This window comes from Coffea arabica, chromosome 7e (genome assembly GCF_036785885.1).
Source record: "Coffea arabica cultivar ET-39 chromosome 7e, Coffea Arabica ET-39 HiFi, whole genome shotgun sequence".
Lineage (NCBI taxonomy): Eukaryota > Viridiplantae > Streptophyta > Magnoliopsida > Gentianales > Rubiaceae > Coffea > Coffea arabica.
The window spans coordinates 10,409,394-10,436,669 of NC_092323.1; the positions used below are offsets into that span (position 1 = coordinate 10,409,394).

General features: G+C 36.5%; 4 protein-coding genes across 6 annotated transcripts; 2 read left to right on the forward strand and 2 right to left on the reverse strand.

The window, feature by feature from the left end:
* Positions 1-2,764: 2,764 nt before the first annotated feature.
* LOC113702476 (RING-H2 finger protein ATL80-like) lies at positions 2,765-4,291 on the forward strand. Its single transcript, XM_027223709.2, has one exon. The coding sequence runs from the start codon at positions 3,101-3,103 to the stop codon at positions 3,764-3,766; it is 666 nt and encodes a 221-aa protein (XP_027079510.1). The 5' UTR covers positions 2,765-3,100; the 3' UTR covers positions 3,767-4,291.
* A 4,752-nt stretch (positions 4,292-9,043) lies between these two features.
* Positions 9,044-12,190, reverse strand: LOC113700496 (uncharacterized). Its single transcript, XM_027220982.2, has 6 exons — positions 11,927-12,190; positions 11,630-11,696; positions 11,372-11,507; positions 10,931-11,255; positions 10,152-10,280; positions 9,044-10,012 (listed from the first exon to the last, which is right to left on the reverse strand). Exons 1-6 carry the CDS (start codon positions 12,045-12,047, stop codon positions 9,546-9,548), a joined length of 1,245 nt encoding a protein of 414 aa, XP_027076783.1. The 5' UTR covers positions 12,048-12,190; the 3' UTR covers positions 9,044-9,545.
* Positions 12,191-14,200: 2,010 nt separating this feature from the next.
* On the reverse strand, positions 14,201-20,384 carry LOC113701061 (monosaccharide-sensing protein 2). 3 transcript variants are annotated; one of them, XM_027221527.2, is made up of 6 exons: positions 20,002-20,384; positions 19,238-19,408; positions 18,453-19,019; positions 16,910-17,808; positions 15,346-15,533; positions 14,201-15,013 (listed from the first exon to the last, which is right to left on the reverse strand). In XM_027221527.2, exons 2-6 carry the CDS (start codon positions 19,314-19,316, stop codon positions 14,572-14,574), a joined length of 2,175 nt encoding a protein of 724 aa, XP_027077328.2. In that variant the 5' UTR covers positions 19,317-19,408; positions 20,002-20,384; the 3' UTR covers positions 14,201-14,571. The 3 variants fall into 3 exon arrangements, with proteins under 3 accessions (XP_027077328.2, XP_027077327.2, XP_027077326.2); XM_027221526.2 differs by having other exon boundaries at positions 19,957-20,382; XM_027221525.2 differs by having other exon boundaries at positions 19,791-20,382.
* A 3,624-nt stretch (positions 20,385-24,008) lies between these two features.
* On the forward strand, positions 24,009-25,373 carry LOC113702035 (transcription factor SRM1-like). The gene is made up of 2 exons (XM_027222971.2): positions 24,009-24,394; positions 25,088-25,373. Exons 1-2 carry the CDS (start codon positions 24,009-24,011, stop codon positions 25,371-25,373), a joined length of 672 nt encoding a protein of 223 aa, XP_027078772.2.
* The last annotated feature ends 1,903 nt before the right edge of the window (positions 25,374-27,276 follow it).

The following is a 27,276-nucleotide window of genomic DNA, read 5'->3' on the forward strand; positions in this document are numbered from 1 at the left end:
AAGGGGTGCTTAGGATATGCATTAAGGCCATTCGATAATTTAATTCAACACTTAAATTTAACGGATTCAACTTTTAACATATTCAAACAGTTTGATAATAAAAAATTGAACATCTGAATGAATTAAGTGGCACTGAATTGCCGAGACAAAACTTGCTCCTAAAATTAAGTAATAAGCTATTCACTTATCACTGAATGTGACATGCACTTAAATGTATAAGATTTAATACTTAATAATTTAATATCTTAATGGATTCAGATTTCACACTTCAGTTTTATCAAACGCACTCTAAGTTTTTGGACTTGCATCAACAAATTGTGTTCATTATATGGAAAATAAAGGATGCAAATGTAATTATATTTATATTAGAGGGCATTCTAAGATCACCAGAAGGTTTTGAAATTATTCCATTATACTAATAAACTTGGGTGTCAAATGGTGGGCTACAGCATCTAACCATCCTGTAAAGTTCGTTTAAAGTTGATTTAACGAGATTGTAATCCTGTCATATGTTATCCTTTCAATAAACTCTTTCACACGTCCGCCGACGTTTTAGCTTATTTCTGATCGTTTCAACTCGCATAGAATTTTCCTTGCGTGGGGATTGCAACGAAGATGTTCCAGTATGAAAATGTATTCGAAGTCGTGATTAGCATAAAGATGATTTGGAAGATGCCTTCATCAGGTTCATGACTGACTGCATGTTCTTGAAGCCTTATCTTAAAATCACGTCTTTTTGCAGTCCACGTCCATTAATGATTCCTTTGGAAACCCTCGAGTCTTCCAATCATCTTTTACTGTAGCGGCACCCTGAATTGGAAAATCTGACTCGCAATTCCACCCAACTGAAATCGACAATATGGCAGATGTTGGTGGAGGATTGTTAAACAATACAACGGTTTCAGTACGAAAATGTCCAAACAACAGACTTTGGAGGCCTGTAGGCTGTAATAGGTTAAAAGTTAGGCAAATTCCATGAAATGAAAGAGAATTGAGTAGTTATATATTTCACAAGAAATGCACTCGTCGGGATTAATACGCTCGGGGGGTCTCACTACGATAGAAAACAAACAAACAAACAGATTCGTTCGCCGCCCATGCAGCAGTGCAAAAGGCATAATGAACAAAGAAGAGAAATATCTCAAAGTCATTATTGTTAATCGAAATTTTCACGCACGTTGGAAGTTGTCAAAAAAGAAACATTTTGGAATGGAGGAAATGGCATTTGATAGTTGATGCATCAAGGAAGGGAGGGAGAAAGAAATATCTGGACGGGATAGAGACGGGAGGTGTGAAAGATTGAAAGAAGAAGACGTGGTGGCGTGGGTGGAGGGTTCCACACTTCCACTTGTATCAGAGGCGCACATGTTTTGGTGGGGCCGATGGGTTAAAAGCTCAGAGAAGTAAGCGACGACACCAAGTTGTCCATTTAAGCAATTTTACCATTTTGGTCCAATGTCCTCCTATAATTTCTTCTTAAGTTAAAGAGACGCACCCATTTTTCACAAGTATATAGCCTATAATATATACTACATAGATCATTAGTCTTTTTTTTTCCCGACAATGATGACAATTGTATAATCTATTCTATTCTAATCTACAGGAGAGGAGAGTCTGAAGAGGCGTGTACTAAGAGTTAACAGGTATACAAATCTGACTAGATCAAAGAAATATTTTAACACCACTTTTGAATTTTTTTTATTATAGATGAGATTTGTTCCCCTACCTACAACCAACCAAAGAGCGACTTAATCATTAGTTGATCTTTGATGGCCTAAATCATTAGTCAATTTCTGTGATAATAAGGTTGTTGCATAATATTACAAAACAGCAAGGATTGTCAAATCAAAGGATGCCAGCACGGGATTAATTGGAAAAAAACAAACTGTATGCGCCCGCCGCTGTATTCGTATTCAAGTTTTGTTCTTATTTTCTTCTTCTAAGTTCTATCTATCTAGAATAGAAAAGAAAGAAAAAAAAAAAAAAAGAGCGCTATAGATAGAAGCTAACTTTATAAGAATAAGATTGCTCTTTAAATTATTAAAATTTCTAAATCTATCAGTTGTGGATATTTTCATCCCTGATTTGTAAATACTTTCTTTCGCGAGTATTTAACATCCCAAATGGTACGGCTAATAATGAATGAGGGATATTTCCAACTATCAAACTTACAGCGTTTCTGATACTATTAGAATCCCAAAAAAAAAAGGTAAAGAATTTTTTTTCCTTGGGGTAGAAATAGGTGGAGATGTGATGAGCCATGTTACACTTCTTTTATTTTTTTATTTTTCAAAAACGATAACTATTGTATAATTTATCTATTTTAGATTACAGGAGAGAAGGAGGCTAAACAGACTTTGTGTTAGGAATTAGTAGATACACGTAACTTACTAGCCGAACCATGTTACACAATTGAGGATAATATACAACTCACGATGAGAATGAATTTCATGCCGATGAGTGATTGTTTTTAGGATTTTCTTTCTAAATTTTACTATAACACTATATTAATATTAATAATAATATAAAATTAATTTTTCTTACACTGACAACATATACACTATCGACGTTGGATAAAATAACACTTATATAAAATTTAAATTTAAAATTTAATTTTTACACATATATCAAAGATCCAATAATGATAATACTCTGTCGATTTATATAAAATTTACTCTAATATATAACGAATAAAAAAGTAAAACGCAGCCAAGGTTCATCTTTCTTTTCTTTTTGGGTTTTGAGAGTTTATCCTTAAAATCCAGTTGGGTATGTGAGCGTCCGCCCGAGTCAACAGGGAGTCGCACCCAGTGCCGACCATTTTTCTGCTTTTTCTCTCAAACTCCGTCTTACAAATATCCCGTATTACCCACCGCCCACTCCCAGTCCACCATCAGCACCACTTTATACAACACAACATGAACATAGTCCGTGCATAAATAAATACTCCATCGGTCCATCCTTAAAAGCACCTGGCCTGACCAGTCCAACTATCCATCTTCAATTTTCCCTTCTATTTTTCCCCCTCACAACTTCTCCAAATATTTAGCCCAAAAGAAAAGAAGGAAAAAGAAAAAGGTCAAAAATTATTCAATGAGCGATGACTCGTTCACTCAGAATTCTGTTATCCACCGTCACAACTGCCAATTCGACAGCAACGACGTCGTCCCCTCCAGCTAAACACTCGTCACCAGCGGCCGAGCCACCTCAGTCCGTCGCCGTCGAGTCCGACTTCGTCGTAATCCTCGCAGCTTTACTCTGCGCTCTAATCTGCGTGGTAGGCCTCATCGCCGTAGCTCGCTGCGCCTGGCTCCGCCGTGGAACCTCCGGTAATGGCCGCGTTCCCGGGCAACGTTCCCCTAACAAAGGACTGAAGAAGAAGATAGTCCAGTCGCTGCCGAAATACACTTACGACTCCTCCAGTTCCACCACCGGCGCCGGAAATGGTATTGGCGCTGTCACGGGTGATTGTGCTATCTGCTTGGCGGAGTACGCCGACGGCGACGAGATCCGAGTGCTGCCACAGTGCGGCCATGGATTCCACGTTCAGTGCATTGACACGTGGCTAGGTTCGCATTCGTCGTGCCCGTCGTGCCGGCAGATCCTCGTCGTTGCTCGTTGCCAGAAGTGTGGCGAGTTCCCGGCGATGAACGTTTCCGGCGCAGCTCAGGTTCCGACGCCAGCGGAGACTCAAGTCAAGCAAACCAGATCAGACCGTAGAGCAGCAGCTGCAGCAGTTCCGAGCTCGAGCTATTTTTTACCCTAAAAGGGTAAATATAGGTAAAATAAAAATGAAAGAAGAAAAAGAAAAGTGGAAAGCTGTAACGGTGAAAACCGCTTATCTTGTCTGGTTCGGATGCATACAAATGTACAGAGATTCGGATTAGAAAGTACAGTGGAAAAAGTTAGAAACCCGTGACGGAAAGGGCGATCTGCACGTGACCTTTTTTGGACGCAAACAAAGGGAAGAGCGAGAAAGTGAGAAGCGCAGGTGAACCGGTACCACGTGTTGTATGGCTGAAGAGGAAAATGGACACATTGGCTGAAGCCCTATGTCCCTCCCATGTCATTCTCTACCTAATCAATTTGTGGAAGCTATTAATTCTCTCTTCCAATTTTTCTTTCTTTTTTTTTTTTTAGGGTATTGCCACATTACTCCTTGTATCGTTGTTAGCTTACTAGTTTAGCCGCCTTAACTTCTCTTTGTGGCCATCGATCTATCTAAGTGTCTTTTACTGTATTTAAACATGTAATTAAATAATATATAGTATATCCACTTATCCAGAGCAAAGATTGGCCGAGTGATCTAAGCTACAATTTGTCCCCTAATATTATCAGCAATGGTAACACCATTTCCCCCTCTTTTTTTTTTTGTCAAAAAAAAGGACTTGGTCTCACTTCAGATCCCAACCCTTATTTGGGTTGTTGGGTTATTCCCCAATTTTGTTACAAGGGTCGAACTCTGATGGATGCCCTAACTAGGAACTACACCACCAGGTCAGCTACTTTGGAGGGACTAACACCGTTTCCTCCTTGCGGATTGATAAAACAATCCTACCACAATATATCCAAATACTATCAAAATTCTCTAAAATTAGAAAAAAATAAATAAAAAGGAAAAGACAAAAGTGCAGCATGTAACCGCATTTGGCGGATCGATTGGATTAGTGCTTATTAATAAAGTAACTCCATTTTGACAAAAAAAGATAGTAGTATTACAAGTGTAGTATTGCCAGCGTATGAATTGGTGGTGAAGTTCTTTCTAGTGGCTATTACACTGACGCATGTAGTTCTTTTGGAATGGTGCTTTTTGCTTGGATCATAGGAGGAAAATTTGTGAAATGAATCTTTCAATTAATTAAGAAAGAAAAGGATGAGCATCATCCTCAACCGACACTAGCCAAGTCTGGGCGTGAGAATTGAAGGAAAAAAGCCGTTTCAGGTCCTCCCTAAAGGCTGCCTGCAAAGCTCTACATCAGAATGGATAAGGGATAAGCCTCATTGCATTCCGACTCGCAGTTGAAAGATTTGCTTTTATTAGTAAATTAGTCACTCCCTAAAGAAACTGCCAAACTCTTGAGATTTTTTGTCACTGTAATGCGTACAGTCCAGAAACGTACGATGTAATTTTCGGCTCAGATAATTGGACCACTCAGACAGAAATCGACGGAACTTTCTGGAAATGAATAAAGAAGAAAAATTAGCATTTACAAACCTAACTAGATTGTTCTTACCATTATTACTGTTCCTGTAGAATGTCGCTTTGGAAAACAGGGCCTTGTTTGGCAAGCAAGTTTTTTGCCAAGTTTATTTGCTACAAGTTTTTTAACAACTTTAACTGCACTAATTTCAAAAAATTTCTCAAATTTTTTAAACCATACACTTCAAAATATTTAAAAATTTGCACAGTTTAAAAAAATTTTCTACGGCTTCTACAGTAAGTTATAGTAAAGTTTTAAACAAAAATCCAAAAAACTCATTTATCAAAAAGGGCCCAAATTAGCATGCTGCACAGGTTTGATATAATACTGTTATATTTGGCATTAAAACAAAATCTAGGCAATTTTCAATTGTTGGTGGAGAGAAGTATGACTAAAGAATCCAAAAACTTTCTTTCTTGTTATCACATCATAAAAAAACTAAAAAAAAAAACTATTTAGATTTCACCCTGTGTGCTTGCTTGATCATTTACTCGCGGAGAAGGCAAACTCTTGTTTTAAGGCCGTTTTCAAGTTAGGATTAGGGGAAAAAAATTGGGTTAAGAAACTCAAATAGTAATAGGTTATCTTTTTTCTTTTCAAAAAAAAAAGTAATAATAGGTTATTACTTACGAGTTATGACTGAGGGACGAGAACACGCAGTATTTATATCCCAGTAGGTAAACGGAAGTGGGTGCTAGTTAGTGCTTAGTAGAAGCTCCCTGTTCCCTCTCCCTGAGTCCCACATCGTCTGGTGAGGGTGTGAGTGTCTAGGATTTAAGTTCCATAAGCGTAGCCAGAAGTCAACAATTGCCTTTTGGTTGGGTTTGTGGGATTAGCTTAGGTCTTAGGAATTGATATTCTGCAAAAGTAGGTAAACGGAAGTGGGGCACTGCAATTTGCCTATGCATAATACCATTTATAAACAAAAGCAACTTTAAAGAGAGTTTTTGAGTAATGATTCCACAAAATTTACACGAAATTACCAAGAAATAATACAAAATCATTCGAGAAAGATAAATTTTGTTAATGTCTGTTTGGTCACTGTCAAGCCAGAAAGAATTTAATGTTCGGTCCAATATTCCATCAGAACAACAGTCGTCTTGCTGCTAATAGTTCTATTCTTGATAAAAACCAAGGAATCATCAAAGGCATATATTTTTAGCACGAATTTCACCCCAATAATTTTCCTTATGAAATTGATGATGATTGAAGGGATCTTATCATAAGCTCCCCCACAATCAGAACCAATTTTGGTACATTAGAAATCACAAATTCTTGGATTTGTGACAGAGCGCGAGCTAATTGTCTTAATCATGGATGAGGACATTTATGTGACGATTATCATGTCAAGATATACGATAAGTCAATTAGTTTTGCATAACTTCTTTTTGGGTTTTCTAGTTTTGTGAATATCAATATGCATTTGTATAGTATACTCTTTTCCTTAGTCTTCACGCAGCATCCGTAGACCATAATTGCATATTATTTTTCACTGCCTATTTTTTTTTTTTTACTTACTCTTTTTTATCAACAACTAGTGTTCAAGACACACACCAACGTGTGTGCAACTAATAAGAAAATATATTGTTAAAATTTTGAGTGAATTTGTATCATTTTCAGAAGAATTGGTTTCATATTTTTGTCATTAGCTATTAAAAATATTCGCAAAAATAAAGTGGATAAATAGATAGTTATTTAGAAATAATTCATAACCACAATTGGCAATTGATTATATTAGGTGGTTAGTAAGGGTGGCAACAGGACGGGTGCCCACGGGGATAGAAATGGGGCAACATACACCTGCCCCATCTCCCACCCCGTCCCTCACATACCAAAAAAAATTATATATATGTATTTAAATTTATAGATGTATATACAATACATATATATACATAATATGATAATTTAGTTATAATTCAATTCTTTATATTTAATAATATAATTAATAACATAATTGTGAATACACAATTGTGAATTGGTCCCATTACATTTCAGTCTGATGATTTAATGTCATGTTCATGGCATTGACAGGTTGCTAATTTTCTTTAGTTATTAGTATTTGTAACTCGTTGAATGGTCTAAAATTGAGTACTTGAATATTTTTTTATTGAATATTTTGCGATAGAATAAATGATAAAATTGTCTTGTAGATAAGCAGATTGTTAATATATGGTAAGTTGATTTCTTCCCTCGCGGGAGAAAGGGGGTGGGGGATCCATTGCCACCCTTACACAGTTAGTGAGGGTAGTTTATAAAAGACATAAAGTGACAAAAATTTGTTTAAACCAAAAGCCCCTCCCCGTTTATATCATATATAGTAGAGATATCTTATAAATTAAAATTCAGTAAATTCCTGAGTTGCTGAATCTGCTTACTAGATCCATGCCCTTATGAAACTAAAAAAAGTCTGCCAAGAGAATACAGGAAAGTAGGAACCTTTGCAGAGCACAAGCACTTTTCCAAAGTTATGCATCATTATCAGTCATGACTAAACAAAGAGCACCCTAACAAAAGAGGTTCCTTTCCTTTACCTACAGTTTCTTGAAAGAGAGAATAATTAGGTACGAGGTACATTTGATATATCTTCTCCCTTGTTTTGACAGCGTAAATCTCAAGATTTCCACTACTAGTGCCCGCAGCTGCGTTAGTGGCATTTCATCCCCCTGCATCATTGTACGATGCATCAACTAAAGAAATTTGCTTTGATCTTTCATTTCTTGAAAGGAGAACGAGAGGAAAGGGCTCAGTCTGTCCGTCTCGGCCCGCATATCCTATATGCTCCATTGGCAGATGAGGAGAAAATCATCCAACCAAGGTCGTCCATCCAAAATGGGTATAAAATATCTTCCACTAAGCCGGGGTTGTCAAGGAAAAAAATATATATATACTTTAACAAATGTTTCGGTAACAGGAAAAGTGCAATTACTAGATATTTTGGTTTTGACAGAGTCAAGAAAGTAAATTATGAGTTCGTCCTTCTAGATGATTTAAAATGAGAAATTTACCAATATATTTTTCTTTACCGGTTTTTACTTTCTTCTTCGTTTGTCATTAACGTAATTACACAAGCACTTGCCATCATTATTCAAGCAATTTCAATAATAAATTATGCCACAAAAAACACTGCATTATGACAGGGATGTTTTAGTCATTATCGACTGGTATCTTTAACATTTTTTTATTATTAATTATTTCAAGTTAATGTTACCATTGGTCGAACTCTTTCAAATATTACACCAGAAAAAAAAACACGTAGTACAAAAATAAATATAAATAAAATAAAAGTATTGAAAGAGGGACGCCACTACTCTTAAGTAAATTTCTAAATGAGTATATGAAAACTAAATTGCCCAAGTTTACTAGGAAAAAAGCAGAAATACTTGCAAAATGAGGCCCATTGTTGTAACAATAATGTGATTGGATAAGTTGCACAGACATGAATCAAGAAAATACAAAGAAGGATTCATGTAAATCTTAATTAAAACTGTATCGCCCACTGGCCAACTTACACCTTATAATAACAATTAACGTTGTTTTCGTAGCTTATTTTGGCACTAGGTAATGGCCAGTTGTAAAATGCAATCATGTCGGTTAGGCCGAACCATAATTCCACTGCCCCGATATATTTTACCTACCGGAATTGAAATCCTCGATGAATGATAGAACAACACCCCCGACGAGCAAAGTTTTGAACCCCACGAAAGAGAAAGAAAGAAAAAAAATAAAAATCCCAACTCCACAAGCAACAACTTCGGTCTTACTTTCTTGAACCACTTTTTGAGTTTTGCCAAGGAAGATGGTCAAGAATCACGGCAATGCACTTCACCTCCCCAGAACAGGAATTGGCAAAATAGTCATCACAATTTCAATTTGAGCCTTTGACAGTTGATCAGAAGAAAAGTACATATTGGTTGAATCATGAAAATGTGCATAAACTATCTTTAGACATACCCAACCTGTCACTCGCTTAACGGATCATACGAATAATTAAGCCATATTAGAGTCAGTAAGGTCCAATTATTGATACATCCTGTAGATCCAAATTTTGTCGCAGTCCTTAACAACTGCTTCATTAGCTGTACAGTGAGCAGATACACGTCGTTTTACTCTCCGAGTTTCACGTCATTTCGCTGAATCCACCAAACCCAACGAGCGACAATTCCAATGCAGAATAGCATACAGAAAAAAGGGTAGCAAAAGCTTCCCAAGCATACTTGAGCAGGAGAATTAATGATTGTACTCTTGTTCTGAGAAGAGAAACATTTTTGGACTTCCAATTCCTGTTTACCCAGCTGAAGAAGAATGTCGTCTGAATCTTGTAACAGGCAAAATTAATGTAACCCATCAGTTCAATCCTTCTTCATCTTCACTAGAATCACCAAACATCGCAGCCATTTTCATTGCCAGCTTGGCAGCCATCTCCCTCCTCTGGAAATCAGGCAGCAACCTTAAGCTGTTGCGCATGTTTCCAATCTCGGACATCAACTGATCCAGATCCTCAAAATCATATGTAGTACCCTCATCAGGCTCTGAGGCTGTGCCAGCCGCATGGAACTTCATCGCTTCTTCCTCATTAGTTTTGCCATGCATTGACGTTAAAGGCTCTGGCTGGCCTTCAACTGACCTGTTTTGGCTCTTTTGGTCGCAATCTCGTGAATCAAAGTTCTGCTCAATCGCTCCACTAGTCCCTGAAGTTGTGGCATCACCTTTTGCAGATACCCATCCCACCTCTGTGTCATCCCATGGATCAGCTGAACCAGCGGATAAGATTTCATATTCAAGTTCAAAGTCTGATTCTTCTTCTGACAACTCTGAGAATGAACAAATTAAATAAGGAGTTCGTAAGCACACCTCCAACATGAAACAAAACTGAAAGAGGGAAAAATATTAACTTTTGTGTCAGTGGGGGGACTTTGAAGGAATCAAGAAACCAAGGATTAGTGTAAGAACCTTCTTGTTCTGGTAATGAGGGTTCATGTATCTTATCACCAGATTTTAAGACCATTCCAGGCCACATATGAGCAGAGAGAGCCCCATAAAGACGTTGCACACCCTGCAAATCACCATCCACGGATAAACCTGCCATGAAACTAAAAGCTCAAAAAATTTGAAACGTGAAACTACATCCACGACCGGATAGCTAGACAGTGACCAGCATTTCAAGTTCAATTTGAGAAAATTGAGGGGATGGAGACTCTGTTGCATTAACTTAATAGAAGGAGAATCTAGCACAAACTAATAGAGAGGAATGCAAATTAGATCAAAGGATGAGAGAACAGCTGTTTCATGAACTCTGCAATATTTGGTCCTGGCAAAATTCCCCTTATTGAGCACTAAACTTGCTAACTTTACTCCTGCCGAGTTTACCATATTTAGAGGCCTAATAAATCAGGAAAAAATGTTGATAAAATCTCATTTCAAACAAATCATACTAAGCCCACATGACATAATATGGGATTAGTAGAGAGAGAAATCAACTAGTCGGCATGTACCCCTGTAGGTCTGCCTAGAGGTGAAGTGCATTGTTAAATGAAACTAAATCTTACTGTTTATAACACCCACCCAAGCATTTTATACCGAGGGCAAAGGAAAAAAAAATTGGAACACATCCATCCAACTCCTTTCTTGTTAGAATCTAGCTATATCTGTGATGCAAATATCAAGGCAGTGAACTTGTGTGGGGCAAAATCTTTGAAATTAACTTGCAATCAATGATAAAAAAGCCTTACATTTGTCAAAATCTGCATTCGTTGCACAAGCTTCGATGTACTCAATATTGTGTTCAATACACCAGTCCATACAAGACCTTTTCATCTCCCATGATGGTTCATCATCTCCCAATAAGCTACTACCTTCAGTTTCAGAAATCCCATAATCCAACTCTAGACTAAAATCACCAGAAGATTCACCAGATTTCAGCAAACATCTCCTGTACTCAACATGAGCTGGGTGACCAGGAAGGAGATCTACTTTATTACCAATGCACAGCAGTATGTCAAACTTTTGAATATCATTTTGGGCCACCCAATCTTTTAGTGCACTGAAAGACGAGAGCTGCAGAAAAACACAAGAGCAACACATTTGCCACATTAACGTTGTAACTTAATGAACCTACTGTGACTTAGAGATTACATCAAAGTAAAGATCAAGGAAAAAGGATAGTGACTAACATCATTCATATCGAAGACCATAACCAAGGCAGCCAACTGGTCATATCCTGGCAAATTCTGAATAGCAAATTCATCATTAAGATGAGCCATCCAAAGAGAAACATCAGCTACATAGTACTTGGTGTTGATTGTCCAGCTGGTTGTTAAACCAAATTGCAAAATTAACAATTCATACATAATTTAAATTGTTGGAAACCACGAAAATGGACTTTCCTCGGAGACAAATAAACATAGGATAGAGTAGTATTATTAACTCACCCGTATGCAAAAGTATCAGATGATGATGAAGAATCCGAGGCAGTTTCAAAATCCAGAGAAAGTAATCCTACAATTAGAACATTTTCAAAGAAAAATGCATGCAAGAATTAGCTTAGAAAACCACAAAATTTTCTAATTCCCGATATAATTAAAAAAAAAAAAACAAATTTGACCAAAATTTAACTGCTAAAACACAGAATATGAAATCACAGCATACAAAGTTAATTCATTTTTGTAGATTTTAGGGTTAAATTTACAAAGCAATGAATTTAAATGTACAGATATACTAAAACTTACGGGAGAGAAGAGTCCGTTTTCCGACGGTGGGAGATCCGATCATGAGAATCCCCGGCCTTTTCTCTAGCGACTCCCGATTAAGTACTTCATCTTTCTGCTGCTGCTGTTGATTTTGATCCATTTGGATTTCGATTTTAACTTCTATGATTGATTGATTGAACCTATAAGACCAAATTCCAGGATCCAAGAATCAATTGGGCACTACTGATGCGACTTGAGGAGGATTTAGCAAAGATGGAAGCTTTGAAATTTTTAGAAGGGGAATATTCTATAAACCCTAATCCAAACAGGGAATTAAGGAGGTTGCAACGACGCCGTCTGCGTAATTGCACCAAGAAATTTGATAACTCGCGCTTCAAAAGGCGCTTTCTTTCGGAGTACGACTTCCCACAACGACGCATGCAAATTTTATCTTGCCCTTTCCCGTATACTTTCCTACCAAGTTCACGCTTGCCAAGCAAGGGTACAAACAAAACGAGTTTAATCGAGCAATTCACGAGTTTTTTCTATCAAAAATTTAAAACTCAATCAGGCTCGTGTTGACTATGTTCGAACTTGAGTTCGAGCAGTTTGAATTATTTGATCAGTTAATTCAAATTTAAAATATAAATTTTAAAACATCGCCGACTTTAATCAAATTCAATCTAATTTCACATATATTGTCAAGTCTGATTGTTCAAAACTTTTACGGTTAATTTTCTTCCTTCAACCAATTCGGAGGTTTGATAAGCAAAAACTAACCAATGTTTATTGCCTTTTTATTTTTGTTTTGCCGACATTATTAAGAAAGTTGAAGAAAAGGCAGGAGGAAGAAATGGGCTCAAAAGTGGCTGTCTCAGCTTTTACCACATATTAATTTTGGGAAATGAATAGTTAAACCAGCCTCCATAGAATCATGGATTAGCTAATGTTTTGCTGAGATTTATTTGTGTAACAAAAAAGATGATGTAAAATATTGGGACTCAGTTCGAATAAGTGTTCGTGTTCTAGCAATGCAGCATCTCGAAAGTAGGTCTAGAAAATGGAGCCTCTGATGACTGGGAACATCCCAAGTTTCACTATTTTAATGGCTTGAAAACAACGTCAGCCCTCCATTCAAACACTACTGTCCCCTGCTTTTTCTCAATCACACCCTCCCATTCTTTCACAAGTTTTACTATTACAATTCTCACCTGTTTGGAGTAAAGGAACCGGAGAGAGAGCAAGTTGATCGAAGACTTCTAAGAAAAACAAGTTTAGTTCAGTTGCCCCTGCTTAGAAAGTAGAGGAGGAGAAAAAAGCAGGATATAAGTCCTGTTTAAATCGACGCTTGCACTTTTCCTAATTCAGGAGAACATCAAAGGAGAAACTTCTTTGAATAGATCATCTCCATTCCTTCATTGCTCATCATCACAACTGTAGCAGGGAATCTTCTCTTCTTTATTCAACCTTCATAATGTTTTATCTGTGAACTATTCTTTTGTGCAGGCTGAATCACTATGACACTAATCTACATTAATAAACTGGTTAAATATGGATTAACATGGGCTGTATACAGGTTCTTACTCAGTTCTGTGCCATAGGATACAGATATATTGAAAGTTTCGGTTTGAATATCTGCTTGTGGTATCGTATGATCTAGACAAGCTCGAGTCTTGATCATTACTGTGGTAGAAAACCTCCCATCAGTTGGATGCTGACTAGTCCATTTGTTTGCTTTTGCTCTGAGTGTTGTGTTGTTCATCCTACATGTTGTGCTGCTGTAGTAGACGAATTTGAGTACCTTATCTCATAGGCTCCGTCTATTAACTATATACTTCACAAACTATACAAAAAAGATTACAAATGCGATAGAAAGTAGTCCGTCCAACAACCGGCCGAAAAGGATCTCGAATAGAAATCCTACATCAATAAATAAAATCCCCATAAAAATACCCCTTGTTCTTCTAGATGTGCGTATCAAGTTTATGTTTGCGGAGTCTTATTGCCAATCAAAGATTCACATTCAATTGGCTTAGTTGAGGTGTACTAGGCCAAGCGATACCGTTTGGATTGCTATTTTTTAGAATTTTTATGTTAAAATGCACTGTAACAACTTAATATATGTGAAGTAAAAAATGTGATTGAGAAATGTGTTCACGGAAAACTTAATTCTTTTTTTTTTAGAGAAATTTAGCAATCCAAATAAGGGCATGACACATTTGATGATGAGACAGAAAGCAATGAACATTAAGATGATTACACAAGCAGAAAGCATTTAACAATAAGATAAAGTGCAACAGTGCGCTCTAATCATTGGCCTCAAGCTTTTTGTGAATATTTCCCAACTAGTTTAGCAAACCAAAACGAACAAATAAAGGGGGTGTGAAATGTCTATTAACTCCTATCAATGTAGGATATCTCGGCATTCTGAATTTAACTCGAAAAAGTAGCGGGTATACCTAAGAATATGCAAATGAACGAGGCAACGGCTAAAGAAATTTGTCATATCTGGATCTCAATCTTGCCTGTGATCATCTCTTTTCTCCTGCAGACTGTCACCAACATTCTCAGGTACTGGCCTGGAGAACTATCCAACAATGTCATAACTCTTAGCTCACATTCTAAGCACCTTATATTCCAAAAAATGATAACCACATGAACCTTCAAAGCCCTTGGTATCCATCCTATTGTTCTTTTGCTGCAACTTGCTTTGCACCAACAGCAAAAAACTCAGTAATGACTTCAAGGGGCATGCCCTTTGTTTCAGGAACCTTTAAGAAGACGAAAACCCATGATATGGCACAGACAACAGCATAGATGCCAAAAACACCAGCAAGGCCGATGGAGGAGAGCATTACAGGTAGACTGTAGGTGACAATAATGTCGCAAATCCAAAATACAAGAGCACATATAGCTATGCAAAGGCCACGGGTTCGGGTAGGAAAGATCTCTGCACAGAGGATGTTTGGAACTGGACCAAAGCCCATGACAAAGCAGCAGAAATAAACCACAACACTGATCGTGGAGACAACAGCATGGGCAGTATTTCCCAAGTTAATAACATTGCCTAGGACTAGAATGACCAGAGACAATAACAAGAAGGGCAATGTACTCAGCAGAAGCAACCTGAAAAGGAAAATACTCAGTCAAATGTCCAGTTAAATCAAGTTGAACTTCTATGCTTCTACAAGTAAAAATGAGAGAACATTCCCATTCCAATTCTTTCATCTCCAATCTACATTAGAGTGTGTTGGTGCGCTTGCTTTCGTATTCAAATTGTTGAAAGAAATCAATGAAAAGGCCTACCATTGCGCAGGCTAGACGTAGATAATGAGATATCTTCTAAAACATAAAAACGTGCAGTTCTGGGTTCATGGCCTACAATTTTTAAGAACTTCAGAAAAAATTCAAACAGATACAATACTGGTGAATCTAGGTTTCATCAGTAGTGCTATTACCTCCTGCCTGCAACATCCATCAACTTCATAGCAACGCCTATGCTTGGAAGCATCAACAAGGTTGTAACACCACTTATAAGGAAAGATGAAGAATCTGAACCAATGCCCATGTTTGATAGAAGAACTCCTACACCCGCTTGTTCAAGAATTTGTGGAGTATAGTAGAGTACCCCATTTATGCCTGAAAACTGTAAAGGTACAGAAAAACCACAAATGTTCAAGGATGGAATAACAAATAATTTCATTCATTTATGCTGTTTAGAAGTTTTCAAGATATATTTGTTCAGCTCACTTGACAAATGTAATTTTGCTGAAGATCTATCAGTGCAGTTCAGAGCTTAAATTTGAACTAAGAAATCCTTTCAGTTCGGACAAGGTCATGAAACAATAGTCCAGATAAATGCAAACAAGAATGCAGCTAGGGGGATGCAAATAGGAAATGATTGTAGGTTTATTTAGAGAAGTAAGATTGGTAAGCGAGGTTCAGAAACTTCTACTGAGGGGGAAAAAGTCATGCAGTTCAAGGAAAAAGCTCTGCAGTTTATGATTCAAGAAGCATCAACTAGTTAATGCTTTCCTATGCTTCCTCCAAATCTTTTTTGAGCAGGAGAGCTTGTGTACATCATACAGCAGGAGAACAAAAACATGCAAGATGGTACCTTCAGATTTTTTGTCAGGAATTCTCTGAGGGAACTGAATTCCAAGCCCCATCATAGAGAGACAAAGCAAAAGCGTACGAGGACCAGATAGGAAGCAAATTTCTTGGGAATAAAAGATTTTCTGTGTATACATGTCATGTAGCATAGCTAAATCTTTGTAACAAACAGTAGAAATTACAGCCTTTTTGCTAAAGCAGATAGCAATATTGCCCACATGACTTAAATAAGAAGACAACTCTCCCTTAGGTCACAGCTATCAATCTACACTCTGATGAATAACCAATAAAGGCCATCTATGAATGAGAAGTTCCTTAAATTTCACTGTAGTTTTGCAAGATACTACATAAGAAAAACTTAGTACTGACAATGAAATTGTACGTATTGGCCTACGAAGCCAATTCTTAATAAGTTCACAGACAAATTCAACTTGTGAGCTGAATACAACACCTAAGGCATCAGTATTGCAAAAAAATAGGCGAGTCAATGCAACATCAATTTCCAAAACACGTATACAGGAGAGCATTAAGTAAGGTTTCCTTTATTTATGCACTGTAAACTGTTTCAAATCTGTTTAGAAACTAGCAAGCATTAAAATGGTTTCCCCATTACTTTCGAAGTCCTTGAATCTTGTGATTAACTTTATTCGAGACAACAATTATATAGACAATTCTATGGTAGCAGATACTTCTTCAATTCATGCTAAATTTAGGATGCCACTCTACTGGTATACATTCAACACACAAGGAAGAAGACCAATTCTAATTTATAAGAGAACAACATTTATTTTGCATTCCTTCTCCTCGAGGAATGCAGCAGAATCACAGGACAAAACCAAAGAAGAGAATTAGACATGTCAGAATGTTATTTATGTGTTCAACTCATGCCATGCCACTTAATCAATTTACCTGCTGAAGTATTTGAATTAGTATTCCGACAATGAGTGCGTGTTTGACTCCTGGTTCAAGAAGATCCCTCCAACTAGGCCCCTTAACAGCAGACTCAGATGGTTTATCCACTGCTTCTATGATGGAGCTTTGACCGCTGACATCCTCTAAGCGGAGAACAGATTGGCTCACAAGAGCAGCAGCATGTATACATTCACCATCTACAGGAACATCTGCACCTGGTAATGATAAAATGGACCCACGTTGTGATCCAGGGACACCCTCCTCACGTAAATAGATTCTCTTGAGTCCTCCTCCAGCTTTCTCATCTTTCCTATATGCAAGCTGCCAACCACCACCAATACCCATGCTACCAACTTCTTCACCAGCATGTCCGTGCATGAAGCTCGCATTGGCTCCACGTGAGACTGCATCCTTGTCTGTATTTGTACCCTGTCTTGAGAGCAATGGACTCCTTAAGTTGTCATCAGATTCAGCACCAGAAGCATCAGATATATGATGTTCACCATAGTCTTGTGCCTCCTCATCCCAATTTTCATTTTTACCCGGATGCTCTGCCACACTTAACATGCTGCCAAAGTTGGAAAACAGCATGCTTCGCATACTGCCTGTTTCTGGCAGCTTTTCATGAACACTGCCAAATAGAGTGACCATGGGATCCATAAGAGGCACATTCTGATTTGCCAAACTCCCATGACGGGAAAGACCAAGAGTACTCTGTCCCCTGACAGGTTTTGCAATCCAGGAAAGACCCTCTTGAGCTCCATACAACTTGATTTGGTCCTTCTCAACTTCATGGTCCTGGTTGTCGTTAAGTTCATTGTCAGGACCAATTATATATTCCTCAATGGATGTTTCACCTCCAACTCCCAGGCCTTCAACCAATAAAGCCATTTCACCTGTGGACAGGAGGAACCTAGCATTACCAACATGTTAATGGGCTTTTTGATTATAAGTTTCAATCTCAAAATCTTGTATGACATCAGAATTTTACAGCAAAACTTGTTATTTTGTTTCATTGATTTTCTACCACATAATGTGAATCTGAAAATGCATGACTGAAAAGCATGTACTAAAGACCTTCATCTCAACTGCTTAGGTACCAGAAACCGGCATCAATACAGAAATATATCACTAGATACAATAGAATGCACAGAGAAGTTCAAGTTAAGTAAATTGTATCAGAAGATCCTTTTCAAATTTTATCAGCTATTGCACTACATATCCCTCACTATATGGTAAGAGCACATCTATACACACAAACACACAAACACACACACACACACACACACACACACAAGGAATAAGAAGTGATAGACTTAGCCATTATCAGCTACAGGAAATCGAGAAATAAACATTAGAATTGAGAATGTCAATCTTGGATCTGCAAAAGAAAATATGTGTTGACATTTCAAAAGTATGCATGCAATGAAAGTGCTCTGAGCTTGAAGTAAGAAAAGAATGCCAAGCTAAAAAGAAGCTCAAACGAATTGCTAAATTGTCTACCAGCTTGAGGCAAGGAATAGTATCAATCAAAACAAACCTGTCACGTCCTCCCTGCCACGTAGTCTCTGTAACACTTTTTTCGCCTCCTGCATCTGCCCTTTACTGACAAGCCACCTTGGAGATTCAGGCAAGAAAAAAACAGCCAATGCAAAATATGCTAGAGAAGGGATTGAAAGAATCCCAAGCATTAGCCTCCAACTGGGAGAATCTTGCAATGACATTCCAAAGACCATGCAGTATGACAAAAACATTCCTGCAGAACCAGCAAACTGTGGAAGAGTGTTCAATAGCCCTCTTATTTCTGTTGGGGCTGTCTCAGAAATATAAAGAGGAACAAGTGTAACTGCGAGGCCAACTCCAAATCCATCCAATAGCCTTCCTAAAAGCAGGACATATACATTTGGAGCCCACAACATCACCAACCCGCCAAGGAAATACAGGACAGATGAAATTACTAGCATTGGACGCCGTCCTAGCCAATCTGCCACAGACCCAGAGAATGTTGTTATAACTGTGGCTCCAATAAGTGACATAGCAACAATTAGCCCCTCCACCGTTGGCTGAGTTTGAAGATTAAATTCCCTTTTGATGTAAAGAACAGAACCTGAAATATAAAAGATGTAATTCTTTCAGGAATTAGCGGTTGTGATCGCAGCCATGAGTTTGGAGTTCAGAATATAATTCCCTCAAATACATGTAAGCTCAAGTCACAATTAAGAGCGAAAAAGATAGACTGCATTAGATCATTGTTCAGAGTGGAAGTCGAAGCTTGAAGACTGAAGCAAAACCTCAACTAAAACCACCTTGAATAATTATACACACCTGCTATTGTTGCATTATCCCATCCCTGTACAAAGTTCCCAACTACGGCAGCAATTGCTACCAGTACAGCTCCCCTCATTTTTAACGAATTCCACCCTTTGTCCAACTGTTGAACCTTTTTTGCAGATTCAATTATCTTGAACTCCAAATATTTTCAGCTTTTACTTGAACCTATAACCACAACAATAAAAGCTTCAGAATATGCATCTGACATTAACAGAATTGCAGAAAATTGTAATCAGGAGAATTCCCCAGTGGCAACATATAAGAGCGCTTGAAGCATGAAAGTACAAGAATCAGAAAGAATCATTCAAATAAAATTCATCAGAACAGATGCAAGATCAATCAAATCTTCACATACAATCAGTTTACTAAGATTAAAAAGGAAAAAAAATCTAAACTTGATTTCAGTTAACCTTGCCATTGCCAACCTATCTATTAGCAAATGGAAAAATCAGCTCAGAAACTCAGGAAACTAAACACAATCATAAAATACAATTCAAACCAACGTATCAAAAAAGTCTTGAAACACAAGAATATGCTATGTAGGTACCTTAGGCTCAAGAACAGCGAATTGTAAAGGTACTGATGGTAATGTTGATTTTGTATTATACTACATGCAGAGATCTACCAATGCTGAAAAGGGAATAATGTATATAAAAAGATGGGCTCTTTTTTCTTAATCTTTTGGTGGGGTTATGTTTGTTTAAATACAGAACCTGGTGGCAAAAGAATCCAAAAGCCAAAACAAAACAGAGCTGTACTTTCTTGATTGGTGAAAAGGCCAGCGACCCAATACACAAAATCAATAAGGATTTAAGACGGTCCCTGTCAAAGGTGCCTTTGGACGTGTAAAGGAGAAGGGCTGCTGTAAAAGAAGGGAAATGTGAGAGAGGAGGAGAGAGGTGCAATTTTCTGTGGTATCGCAAAACCAGTTCAAAGGGGATGATTTGCGGGATGGCAACAGAGGTAGGAACGTGCTTCGCTGATCTGTTGTGTTTCCTTCCTTTTTTTTTTTTCTCTCTTTGATTAAGGGACAAACTAATTGTTTTAAAAAATGTGCAATCCTCGGAGAGATTGATGATTCATCGGAGAACTTAATTTTATTTTTATTTTTGTTGGTGACTTCGGAGAGTTTACGAAACTGATTGTGTCAGAAAGAAAGACTAGATTCAAGATCCATAACATAATTATTCTTTTTCCCATTTGGCTTTTGGACGAACATACGCCATTATTTTGTTGGTACGTGAAATCACTTTTGGACAAACATACCAGATTTTAAGGTTTTTTTTTATTATTTATACTATGGTTTAGAAGAAATGAATAGAGAAGTGAGAATGGAATAAAGATTTTTAGTGATTGCACTATATTCAATTCTAGAGTGTAGGGATAGCAATACTTGGAAATTTCAATTTGAAAAGGAAACGCCATTTATCATGCATTAACAAAGAATTTAAATGCATTAACCAAATATTTTTTCTAACAGTTGCCTAATGAATATTGGTTATACACTTCATTTTCACATTATTTAATATTTAAGAATACACACTTAAATTTATAATGCATAACTTATTGATTTGACTTCACTTCATAAATTGAAAACATTTTGATTTGACTTCGCTATCTCATAAAGCTAAACTTAAAAAAAAACTTGGGTTTTTAAGGCTTAATTTAATTGATAGATACATGAATTAGGTCATTATTAGTTCGAATTTCAAACCCTTCCCTTTCCTCTTCTCCTCCGTTGTAAGGTTTTGAATCTCTTCATAAGTTGCATTTTTACATCGATTAACTATAGCTATTGTAGTGTTTTGAAGCTATTTGTTATTGTAATATTTTGCATGGGGATATTCTGATCTTAGTTTCTTTGTTGCATAATTAAAATTATTACTTTTTTTGAATACAAAGATCTAAACGAGAAGGGTACAAGTTTTTTAAATGGCAATCAAAATTCTTAAGTATAAACTAATCTCATCACAACTTACATAGTAATCATTCTTACAAAAGCTAACTAGTGGCATGTTAGTCCAATTAGTTTCACTTTAGGGAACCAGTCCTAGAACCAGGGAAAATTATTTTTCGTTTTTTTTCCCTCTGCCGAGGTAAGATTCTATTCAATAATATTCAATTAAATACTCGTTCCACGTCATCTTGACGTAGCCCTCATCTCATATCCGTTTGTTTCTTCTCTTCCCCATATTTTCCTTCCATACAGTCCATTTCTAGTTGGGTTCTGTCTGGCATTCTTCTGCTAGCTGCTGCATCCGTATCATGTCTGCAAAAGCTCGAATTCATCACACTTTTATGATCATTAGCTGTAAATTTCAAATATTTGAGAAATATTACTACCACTTATACAAGCAACCTTCTTTCTTATTTGGTTGAATAATTATCTCATAAAGCTAAATAGTTAGGTAATTCGATTAATCTTCTATGCATTGACAATGCATATATATTGTCAATCTATCTTAAATAATGAAAACTATGCAAAATCATGCAAAATTTAAATTTTATACTTATGTCAAGGATTCAACAATGATAATTTATACGCTGTCAGTGTATATAAAAATTACTCCTTAAAGATTAATCTTTCCTATAATAATGGTGTATACATTGTCTATATATGTGATTTGCTCAAAACTTAATTGCAGAATTTATTGCCTGATACACTCGTCTAGCAATTGCAAATATTCATAATTTCAGTTAAAGCCATCCTATACTCTTCCACTTGTTAAGTATACATGGTCTGACTCATGCCTCCGTCAAGCATAGATGTGATGCTAAGGTCAATGTCACAATCAAATATCGATAAGTTTTTTACAGCATAAAGAAGACAAATAATTTGTAGCAAATGCAAATGAGTTGCACTGCACAAATTTCCAACTTCTCGACTTGATTGTCGATTTTTTTTTTCTGCATCGGACTATTGGTAATCTATAGGCCAAAAGTAAATCCACCCCACATGTGGAAGATTACATATAAATCCAACTTGTGAAAACAAGAACTATAAACTTTGCCGAAGATAATTAAGAGACTGATTGGGCACGTAAAACAATGCACAAATCTTCTATACGTCTTCCTAATTTGCCGACAAATGTCCAACTTGGAATGCACATGCATGACAGTTTCATATAACGTGAGCTCCTAAAACAATTAACGAAGAAGAAGACCATGAATGGTTTACATTCGATTTGCAGAACCAATCCACGACCTCACAGCACCAATACAAGTATATATAGGCTTAGACATCCGGGGGTGGTAGATGCAGCAAGAACATATTTTGCAAATGGAACAATCTTGATCTCCAACTCTGATTCTGCACCAAATATTGACAACTTTTGATTTATGGACTTTGTGGTATAATTTTTTTGTTGATCACATCAGGTTAATGTAGAAATACTCAAGCATGACTAGCTATATGACTCTCCACAGCTAATTTGATTTGCTTTGCGTGGAGATGAAAATAGAACACGTGAAATCTTTAATTTACATTGTTGCAGAAACAAAAAGAAGGGGAAATTCAGGGTGTGGTGATAAGAAAATGTTTATGGCATGGTGCAAGGATGGATTAATAGCATCGCCCTTCTTTGCTTTTGAGGGGTTGCATCGACAAAATTGTAAGGTAGGTAGCTCCACTAAATGAAAAGGACACTACCTTAAAAGAAGGCTGAGGGATCACTTTCAATCACACTGAAAACTTACTGCATTTGCTTGAACAAGAAAAATTGGTATAACATAACCAATAACCATTCTTGTCATTTCTCATGGTCAATTTTGTCTTCAAACGCGTTTAGTGATAGGAACAAAACACTTGAAAGAGTATTAACAAGCACTTAATTAGGAGATTATTCTGAAATTCCAACCTTCAGCCAGTGAGGAGGTTGATCCCTGAGGTCAGGGAGGGACCTTTAAAACAACATTCTTGGCAAAGTGGTTGCGTTTCTCTATTATTAGTATGGCAAATGCTCATTAATTCCAAAATATCGATATGTCTCTATTCAATCATCAATTCAGCATCGAATGCACTAATACAATGCCAAGTTGCCTTAAAACATATATAGTTTACGTGATGAAACGTTGTATGAATCCATCTTAGCTAATTCATGCTATACCAACCTTGTTGAAATTTAGATTGTCGAATGCACTTAATTCGCATCAAATTCATCATCTGTTATTCTTTTTCATTTAAACACTTTCTGAAATAAATCTCAATGGTTGAAAAAATTAGTCTTTCGTAACTCTCTTAACGAGTATTTTATTGCGTACTGATTAGATAAACCTTACCTTCAAGAATTGCGAAAACATCCTACAAATTAAGGTAGCAAAACATGTAAAAAAAAAAAAACATTTGTTGTCGTCAAGCAAATGGTTTGATAATTATACGACCATTCTACCAAAAAGAAATTTTTTTTTTTTAAAAAATGTTGTATATGAGCGTTTTGATTTCTCGCAATACACCTCATTGATGAGACGCGCTTTCTTAAACAAGGTCGTATAAATGTTTCCCATATTTTCTTAATTTATGTTGAAATAAATATTAAACTTCATTAATTGTGCTTTAGTGATGTTTACTTTGGACTTCCTCTTCATAATTATGCTTTCTCCAACGTAATTGTGCCCGAGACTATATGTTTACCCCTAATCCACGAGAAAACTATTGTTTCAAACTACATTTTCCTCTAAGGAATATGTATACGCGTTTATGCATATGTAATTTGTATGTACTTAAAAAATCAATTTTGGCTTCAATTTGAAGTTTTGTTTGGTGAGAATGGAGTTATCAAATCTCTCCTGCTACCCCTTTAATGAAGATGCAATATTGTCCTTCACTTGTTCACCAGTACGATCAAAGGATTCGGAATGGACTTTTGAGGAAGAGAAACATTTTGAAAATGCCCTTGCTGTCTATGACCTTAATTCTTGGGATTTGTTTGAGAAGATTGCTATCAAGGTCCCCGGAAAGACAATTGAACAAATTAAACAGCATTTTCAATTGCTAGTTGAAGATGTTAATTTCATTGAAACATGGAGTGGTCCACTACCTAATTGCAGAACAACCAACACTGTAGAGCCTGAATCAACTCCAAATAGCACTTTAACTTCTGTTGAAAATCGGCAGAAAAAGAAAGGAACTCGTTGGACTAAGGAAGAACACGAGTATGTTTCATAAACCCTTTTGTTTTTGTTGTTGAATCCATCTTCTCATCTGTTAATATAAATACATAATTAAGCCTCAAATTTAACAGGCTTATATGTGATTCTGTGCTAAACAATACCGGAGTGAAATAAACAAGCTAATTTCTCGTAAAAGAAACTCTGCTTATTTGCCAATTTTCTCCGCTCTTGATTCTCCTTTTCTTGTCTTTTCTTTTTCAATTCTGGAATGTACGGTTTTGAGATAATCGGTTATTTCACACTATTGTTTACACGGAAATTTTGTGAATGCTGCTCAGAATATATATGTGTTTTCTTTTTCTTCTTGATCAAATTAAAGTTTAGCTCGATTTTCATGTTCCTAGCTATTTCTGGGAGATAATTCAAGATTACTTTCACTTTATTTGTTCAGTGGAGGCCCTTGGTTCATTAAATGGCGAATTATCACAGTACAAAATGAGCAAAAGACTAAGAAGTTTAAATTGTAATTACAAACCATTGTGCTGTTTGTGGAGTTTTCATTTATAGAACCATCTATTTTCAGAAGAAATTAACACCAGTTGCTTTGCATTTTTTTCTTTGGGGAGTCATGTGAGCTTTATCAAACAGTTATTAATCCATTTTCATCTTAGCACGTTAGCATCTCTCGTTCAATCTTTAAGTTGATTATTTCTCTTGTTTTATGTTTTGATGCAGGAACTTTCTACTTGGTTTGAAAAAGTATGGCAAAGGAGATTGGAGAAGTATTTCAAGGAATAGTGTATTGACAAAGACACCAACTCAAGTTGCAAGTCATGCCCAAAAGTACTTCATTCGCCTCGCGAAGTTATCAACCACCTCAAATCCTCTATCCTCAGCTGCTTCTCAAGGCAAATCTAAGATTGAAATGACTCCTCCATCTCAACGCGTTGCTGCTTGTAGTAGTGCCTGTATATTCTACCAGTCACCTACTACAGTTACATCTATCACTAAAAGGACATAATTAAGACGATCTCCTAATTTTGACAGTGAAAACGAAGTGCAACTTTGTTTGTAAGACACTTCGATTACGAGTTCGAAATCTTGAAAGATAGGTAAAACTCCAGTTTTGATTGTGTTAAAAATAAAAATTAACTCGAGACTAAGACAAAAATTTACTTTTATACTTGTCTCCCTTCCCGTCCCCAGGGCAAAACGAGCCCTAGAGGCAGGTACTCAAATTTTAATGACAAGTGGAGTTATCACCAACACTTTATAGACATTGCTTTATTAATTTTGTTTTTTTTAATTTCGAAACCTCTCATTTAGACTCTTTTCTCCTTACCACCCAATCTATCGCTCTTGAGAGGGTACATAAATTAATAAGATCTTACTATTTCTATCAACGGGAGAAACGTTGACCTTTTCTGGGAATATTGGTTTTTAATTGGAATGAAGCACAAACGACTGATTCGATGTTAGATATGGATTAAGATTGTCAGCTGTATCGCTGCCAAATTCGTTTAGATTCGAAGGTACTGACTGACCTGTTTCTACTACGCCTCAGATCTGAAAAGTTGAACAAGTAACATAATAAAGTTGATTTAATAATAGCATAAGGAGCTGATCAAGCCAACTTCCGTGTGCATGTACGAATTAAAAAAAAATATTGTAGAGTCAAACTGGTTTCCCGGCCGGTATACAAATTTGTGCATTTGTGAATTGTTCTACGCATTTAACCATTAACTCTAGTTTGTTTGATGCCATGTTAATTTGATTAACATCTGTCATTGTAGCAAAACTCGGGTCGGGTATCAAAGATGATTATTCATATGCCCAAACTTATGTACGTAGGATTAATTTCTCTTAAAAATCAACTCCATCAATTCACATATATATATATAGCGTTACATAACAGCCAAATTGTGATGAAAGGAAACAAGTATGACAATAACAAAGACACTTTGTACTAAATTGCTTCGAATTATATGTCAAAAAAGGAAAAAACTCCGGGGAAAGGAATATTTGAATCATGGATACACGAGGAAAGTACATTAAATTGCTATATGATCATAAGAGAAAAGAAGCCAAAGATATACAGGATGCACTATTTGTGGTAATTTCTCGATCGAAAGGATGCACTATCAACAGGACTTCTAGCCTACGACGAGGGAAATGTAAGAAAAGGTCAAAATCCTAGCTTGGTTGAGAGCCATCACGTACTATTCAGCTTATTGAAGTAATGTAAACTATTCAGCTTATTGCTTGAGCTTCATCCTGAGCTACTGATCAGTTCAACTTTCGCTCCACCAAAGATTAATTGCATCCATCGAGAATAAAAATCACAAGTTCAAGAACTAACACAAGGTTAATATTTTTTGCGGATTAATAAGCTGCTGGTTTAGTTATTTTTCAAGGGCACGACATAATAGATTCCATACTTAATTATTTTACGTAGAAACTCATATTTCATGACCATGATGCTATTCAATTCACAAAACGCAATTTTTTTTTAGCTTTTTCATGATGCTTGCATAGCAATTAGCATAGTAACTCTCTCTTTCACTCAATTAGTCAAGAAATCTAGTAATATATTTCGCACACAAGCAATCCGAGTGGTCACTTACCTGTTTGTAGTCTTTGAGCAGCCAATTAATAGACAGGATTATTGTCTCACAAATATCATATTAATTTCCAAAACATGCACCGACATTTTTGACACGTGTATGATTGACTATATGTAATCACATTACATACATCCACGTATACACAGTTACATTTTATTGGTTTTTTTTTTTTGTTTTTTTTTACCGAAATTAAGGATGGAAATGGTCATTCACTTCTTGAGATAAATGTACAAATTAATTAATCTGCATTCTAGCAAAAGTAACTGTTTCTTTCTAAGCAAATAGATTAAGGTTTACAAT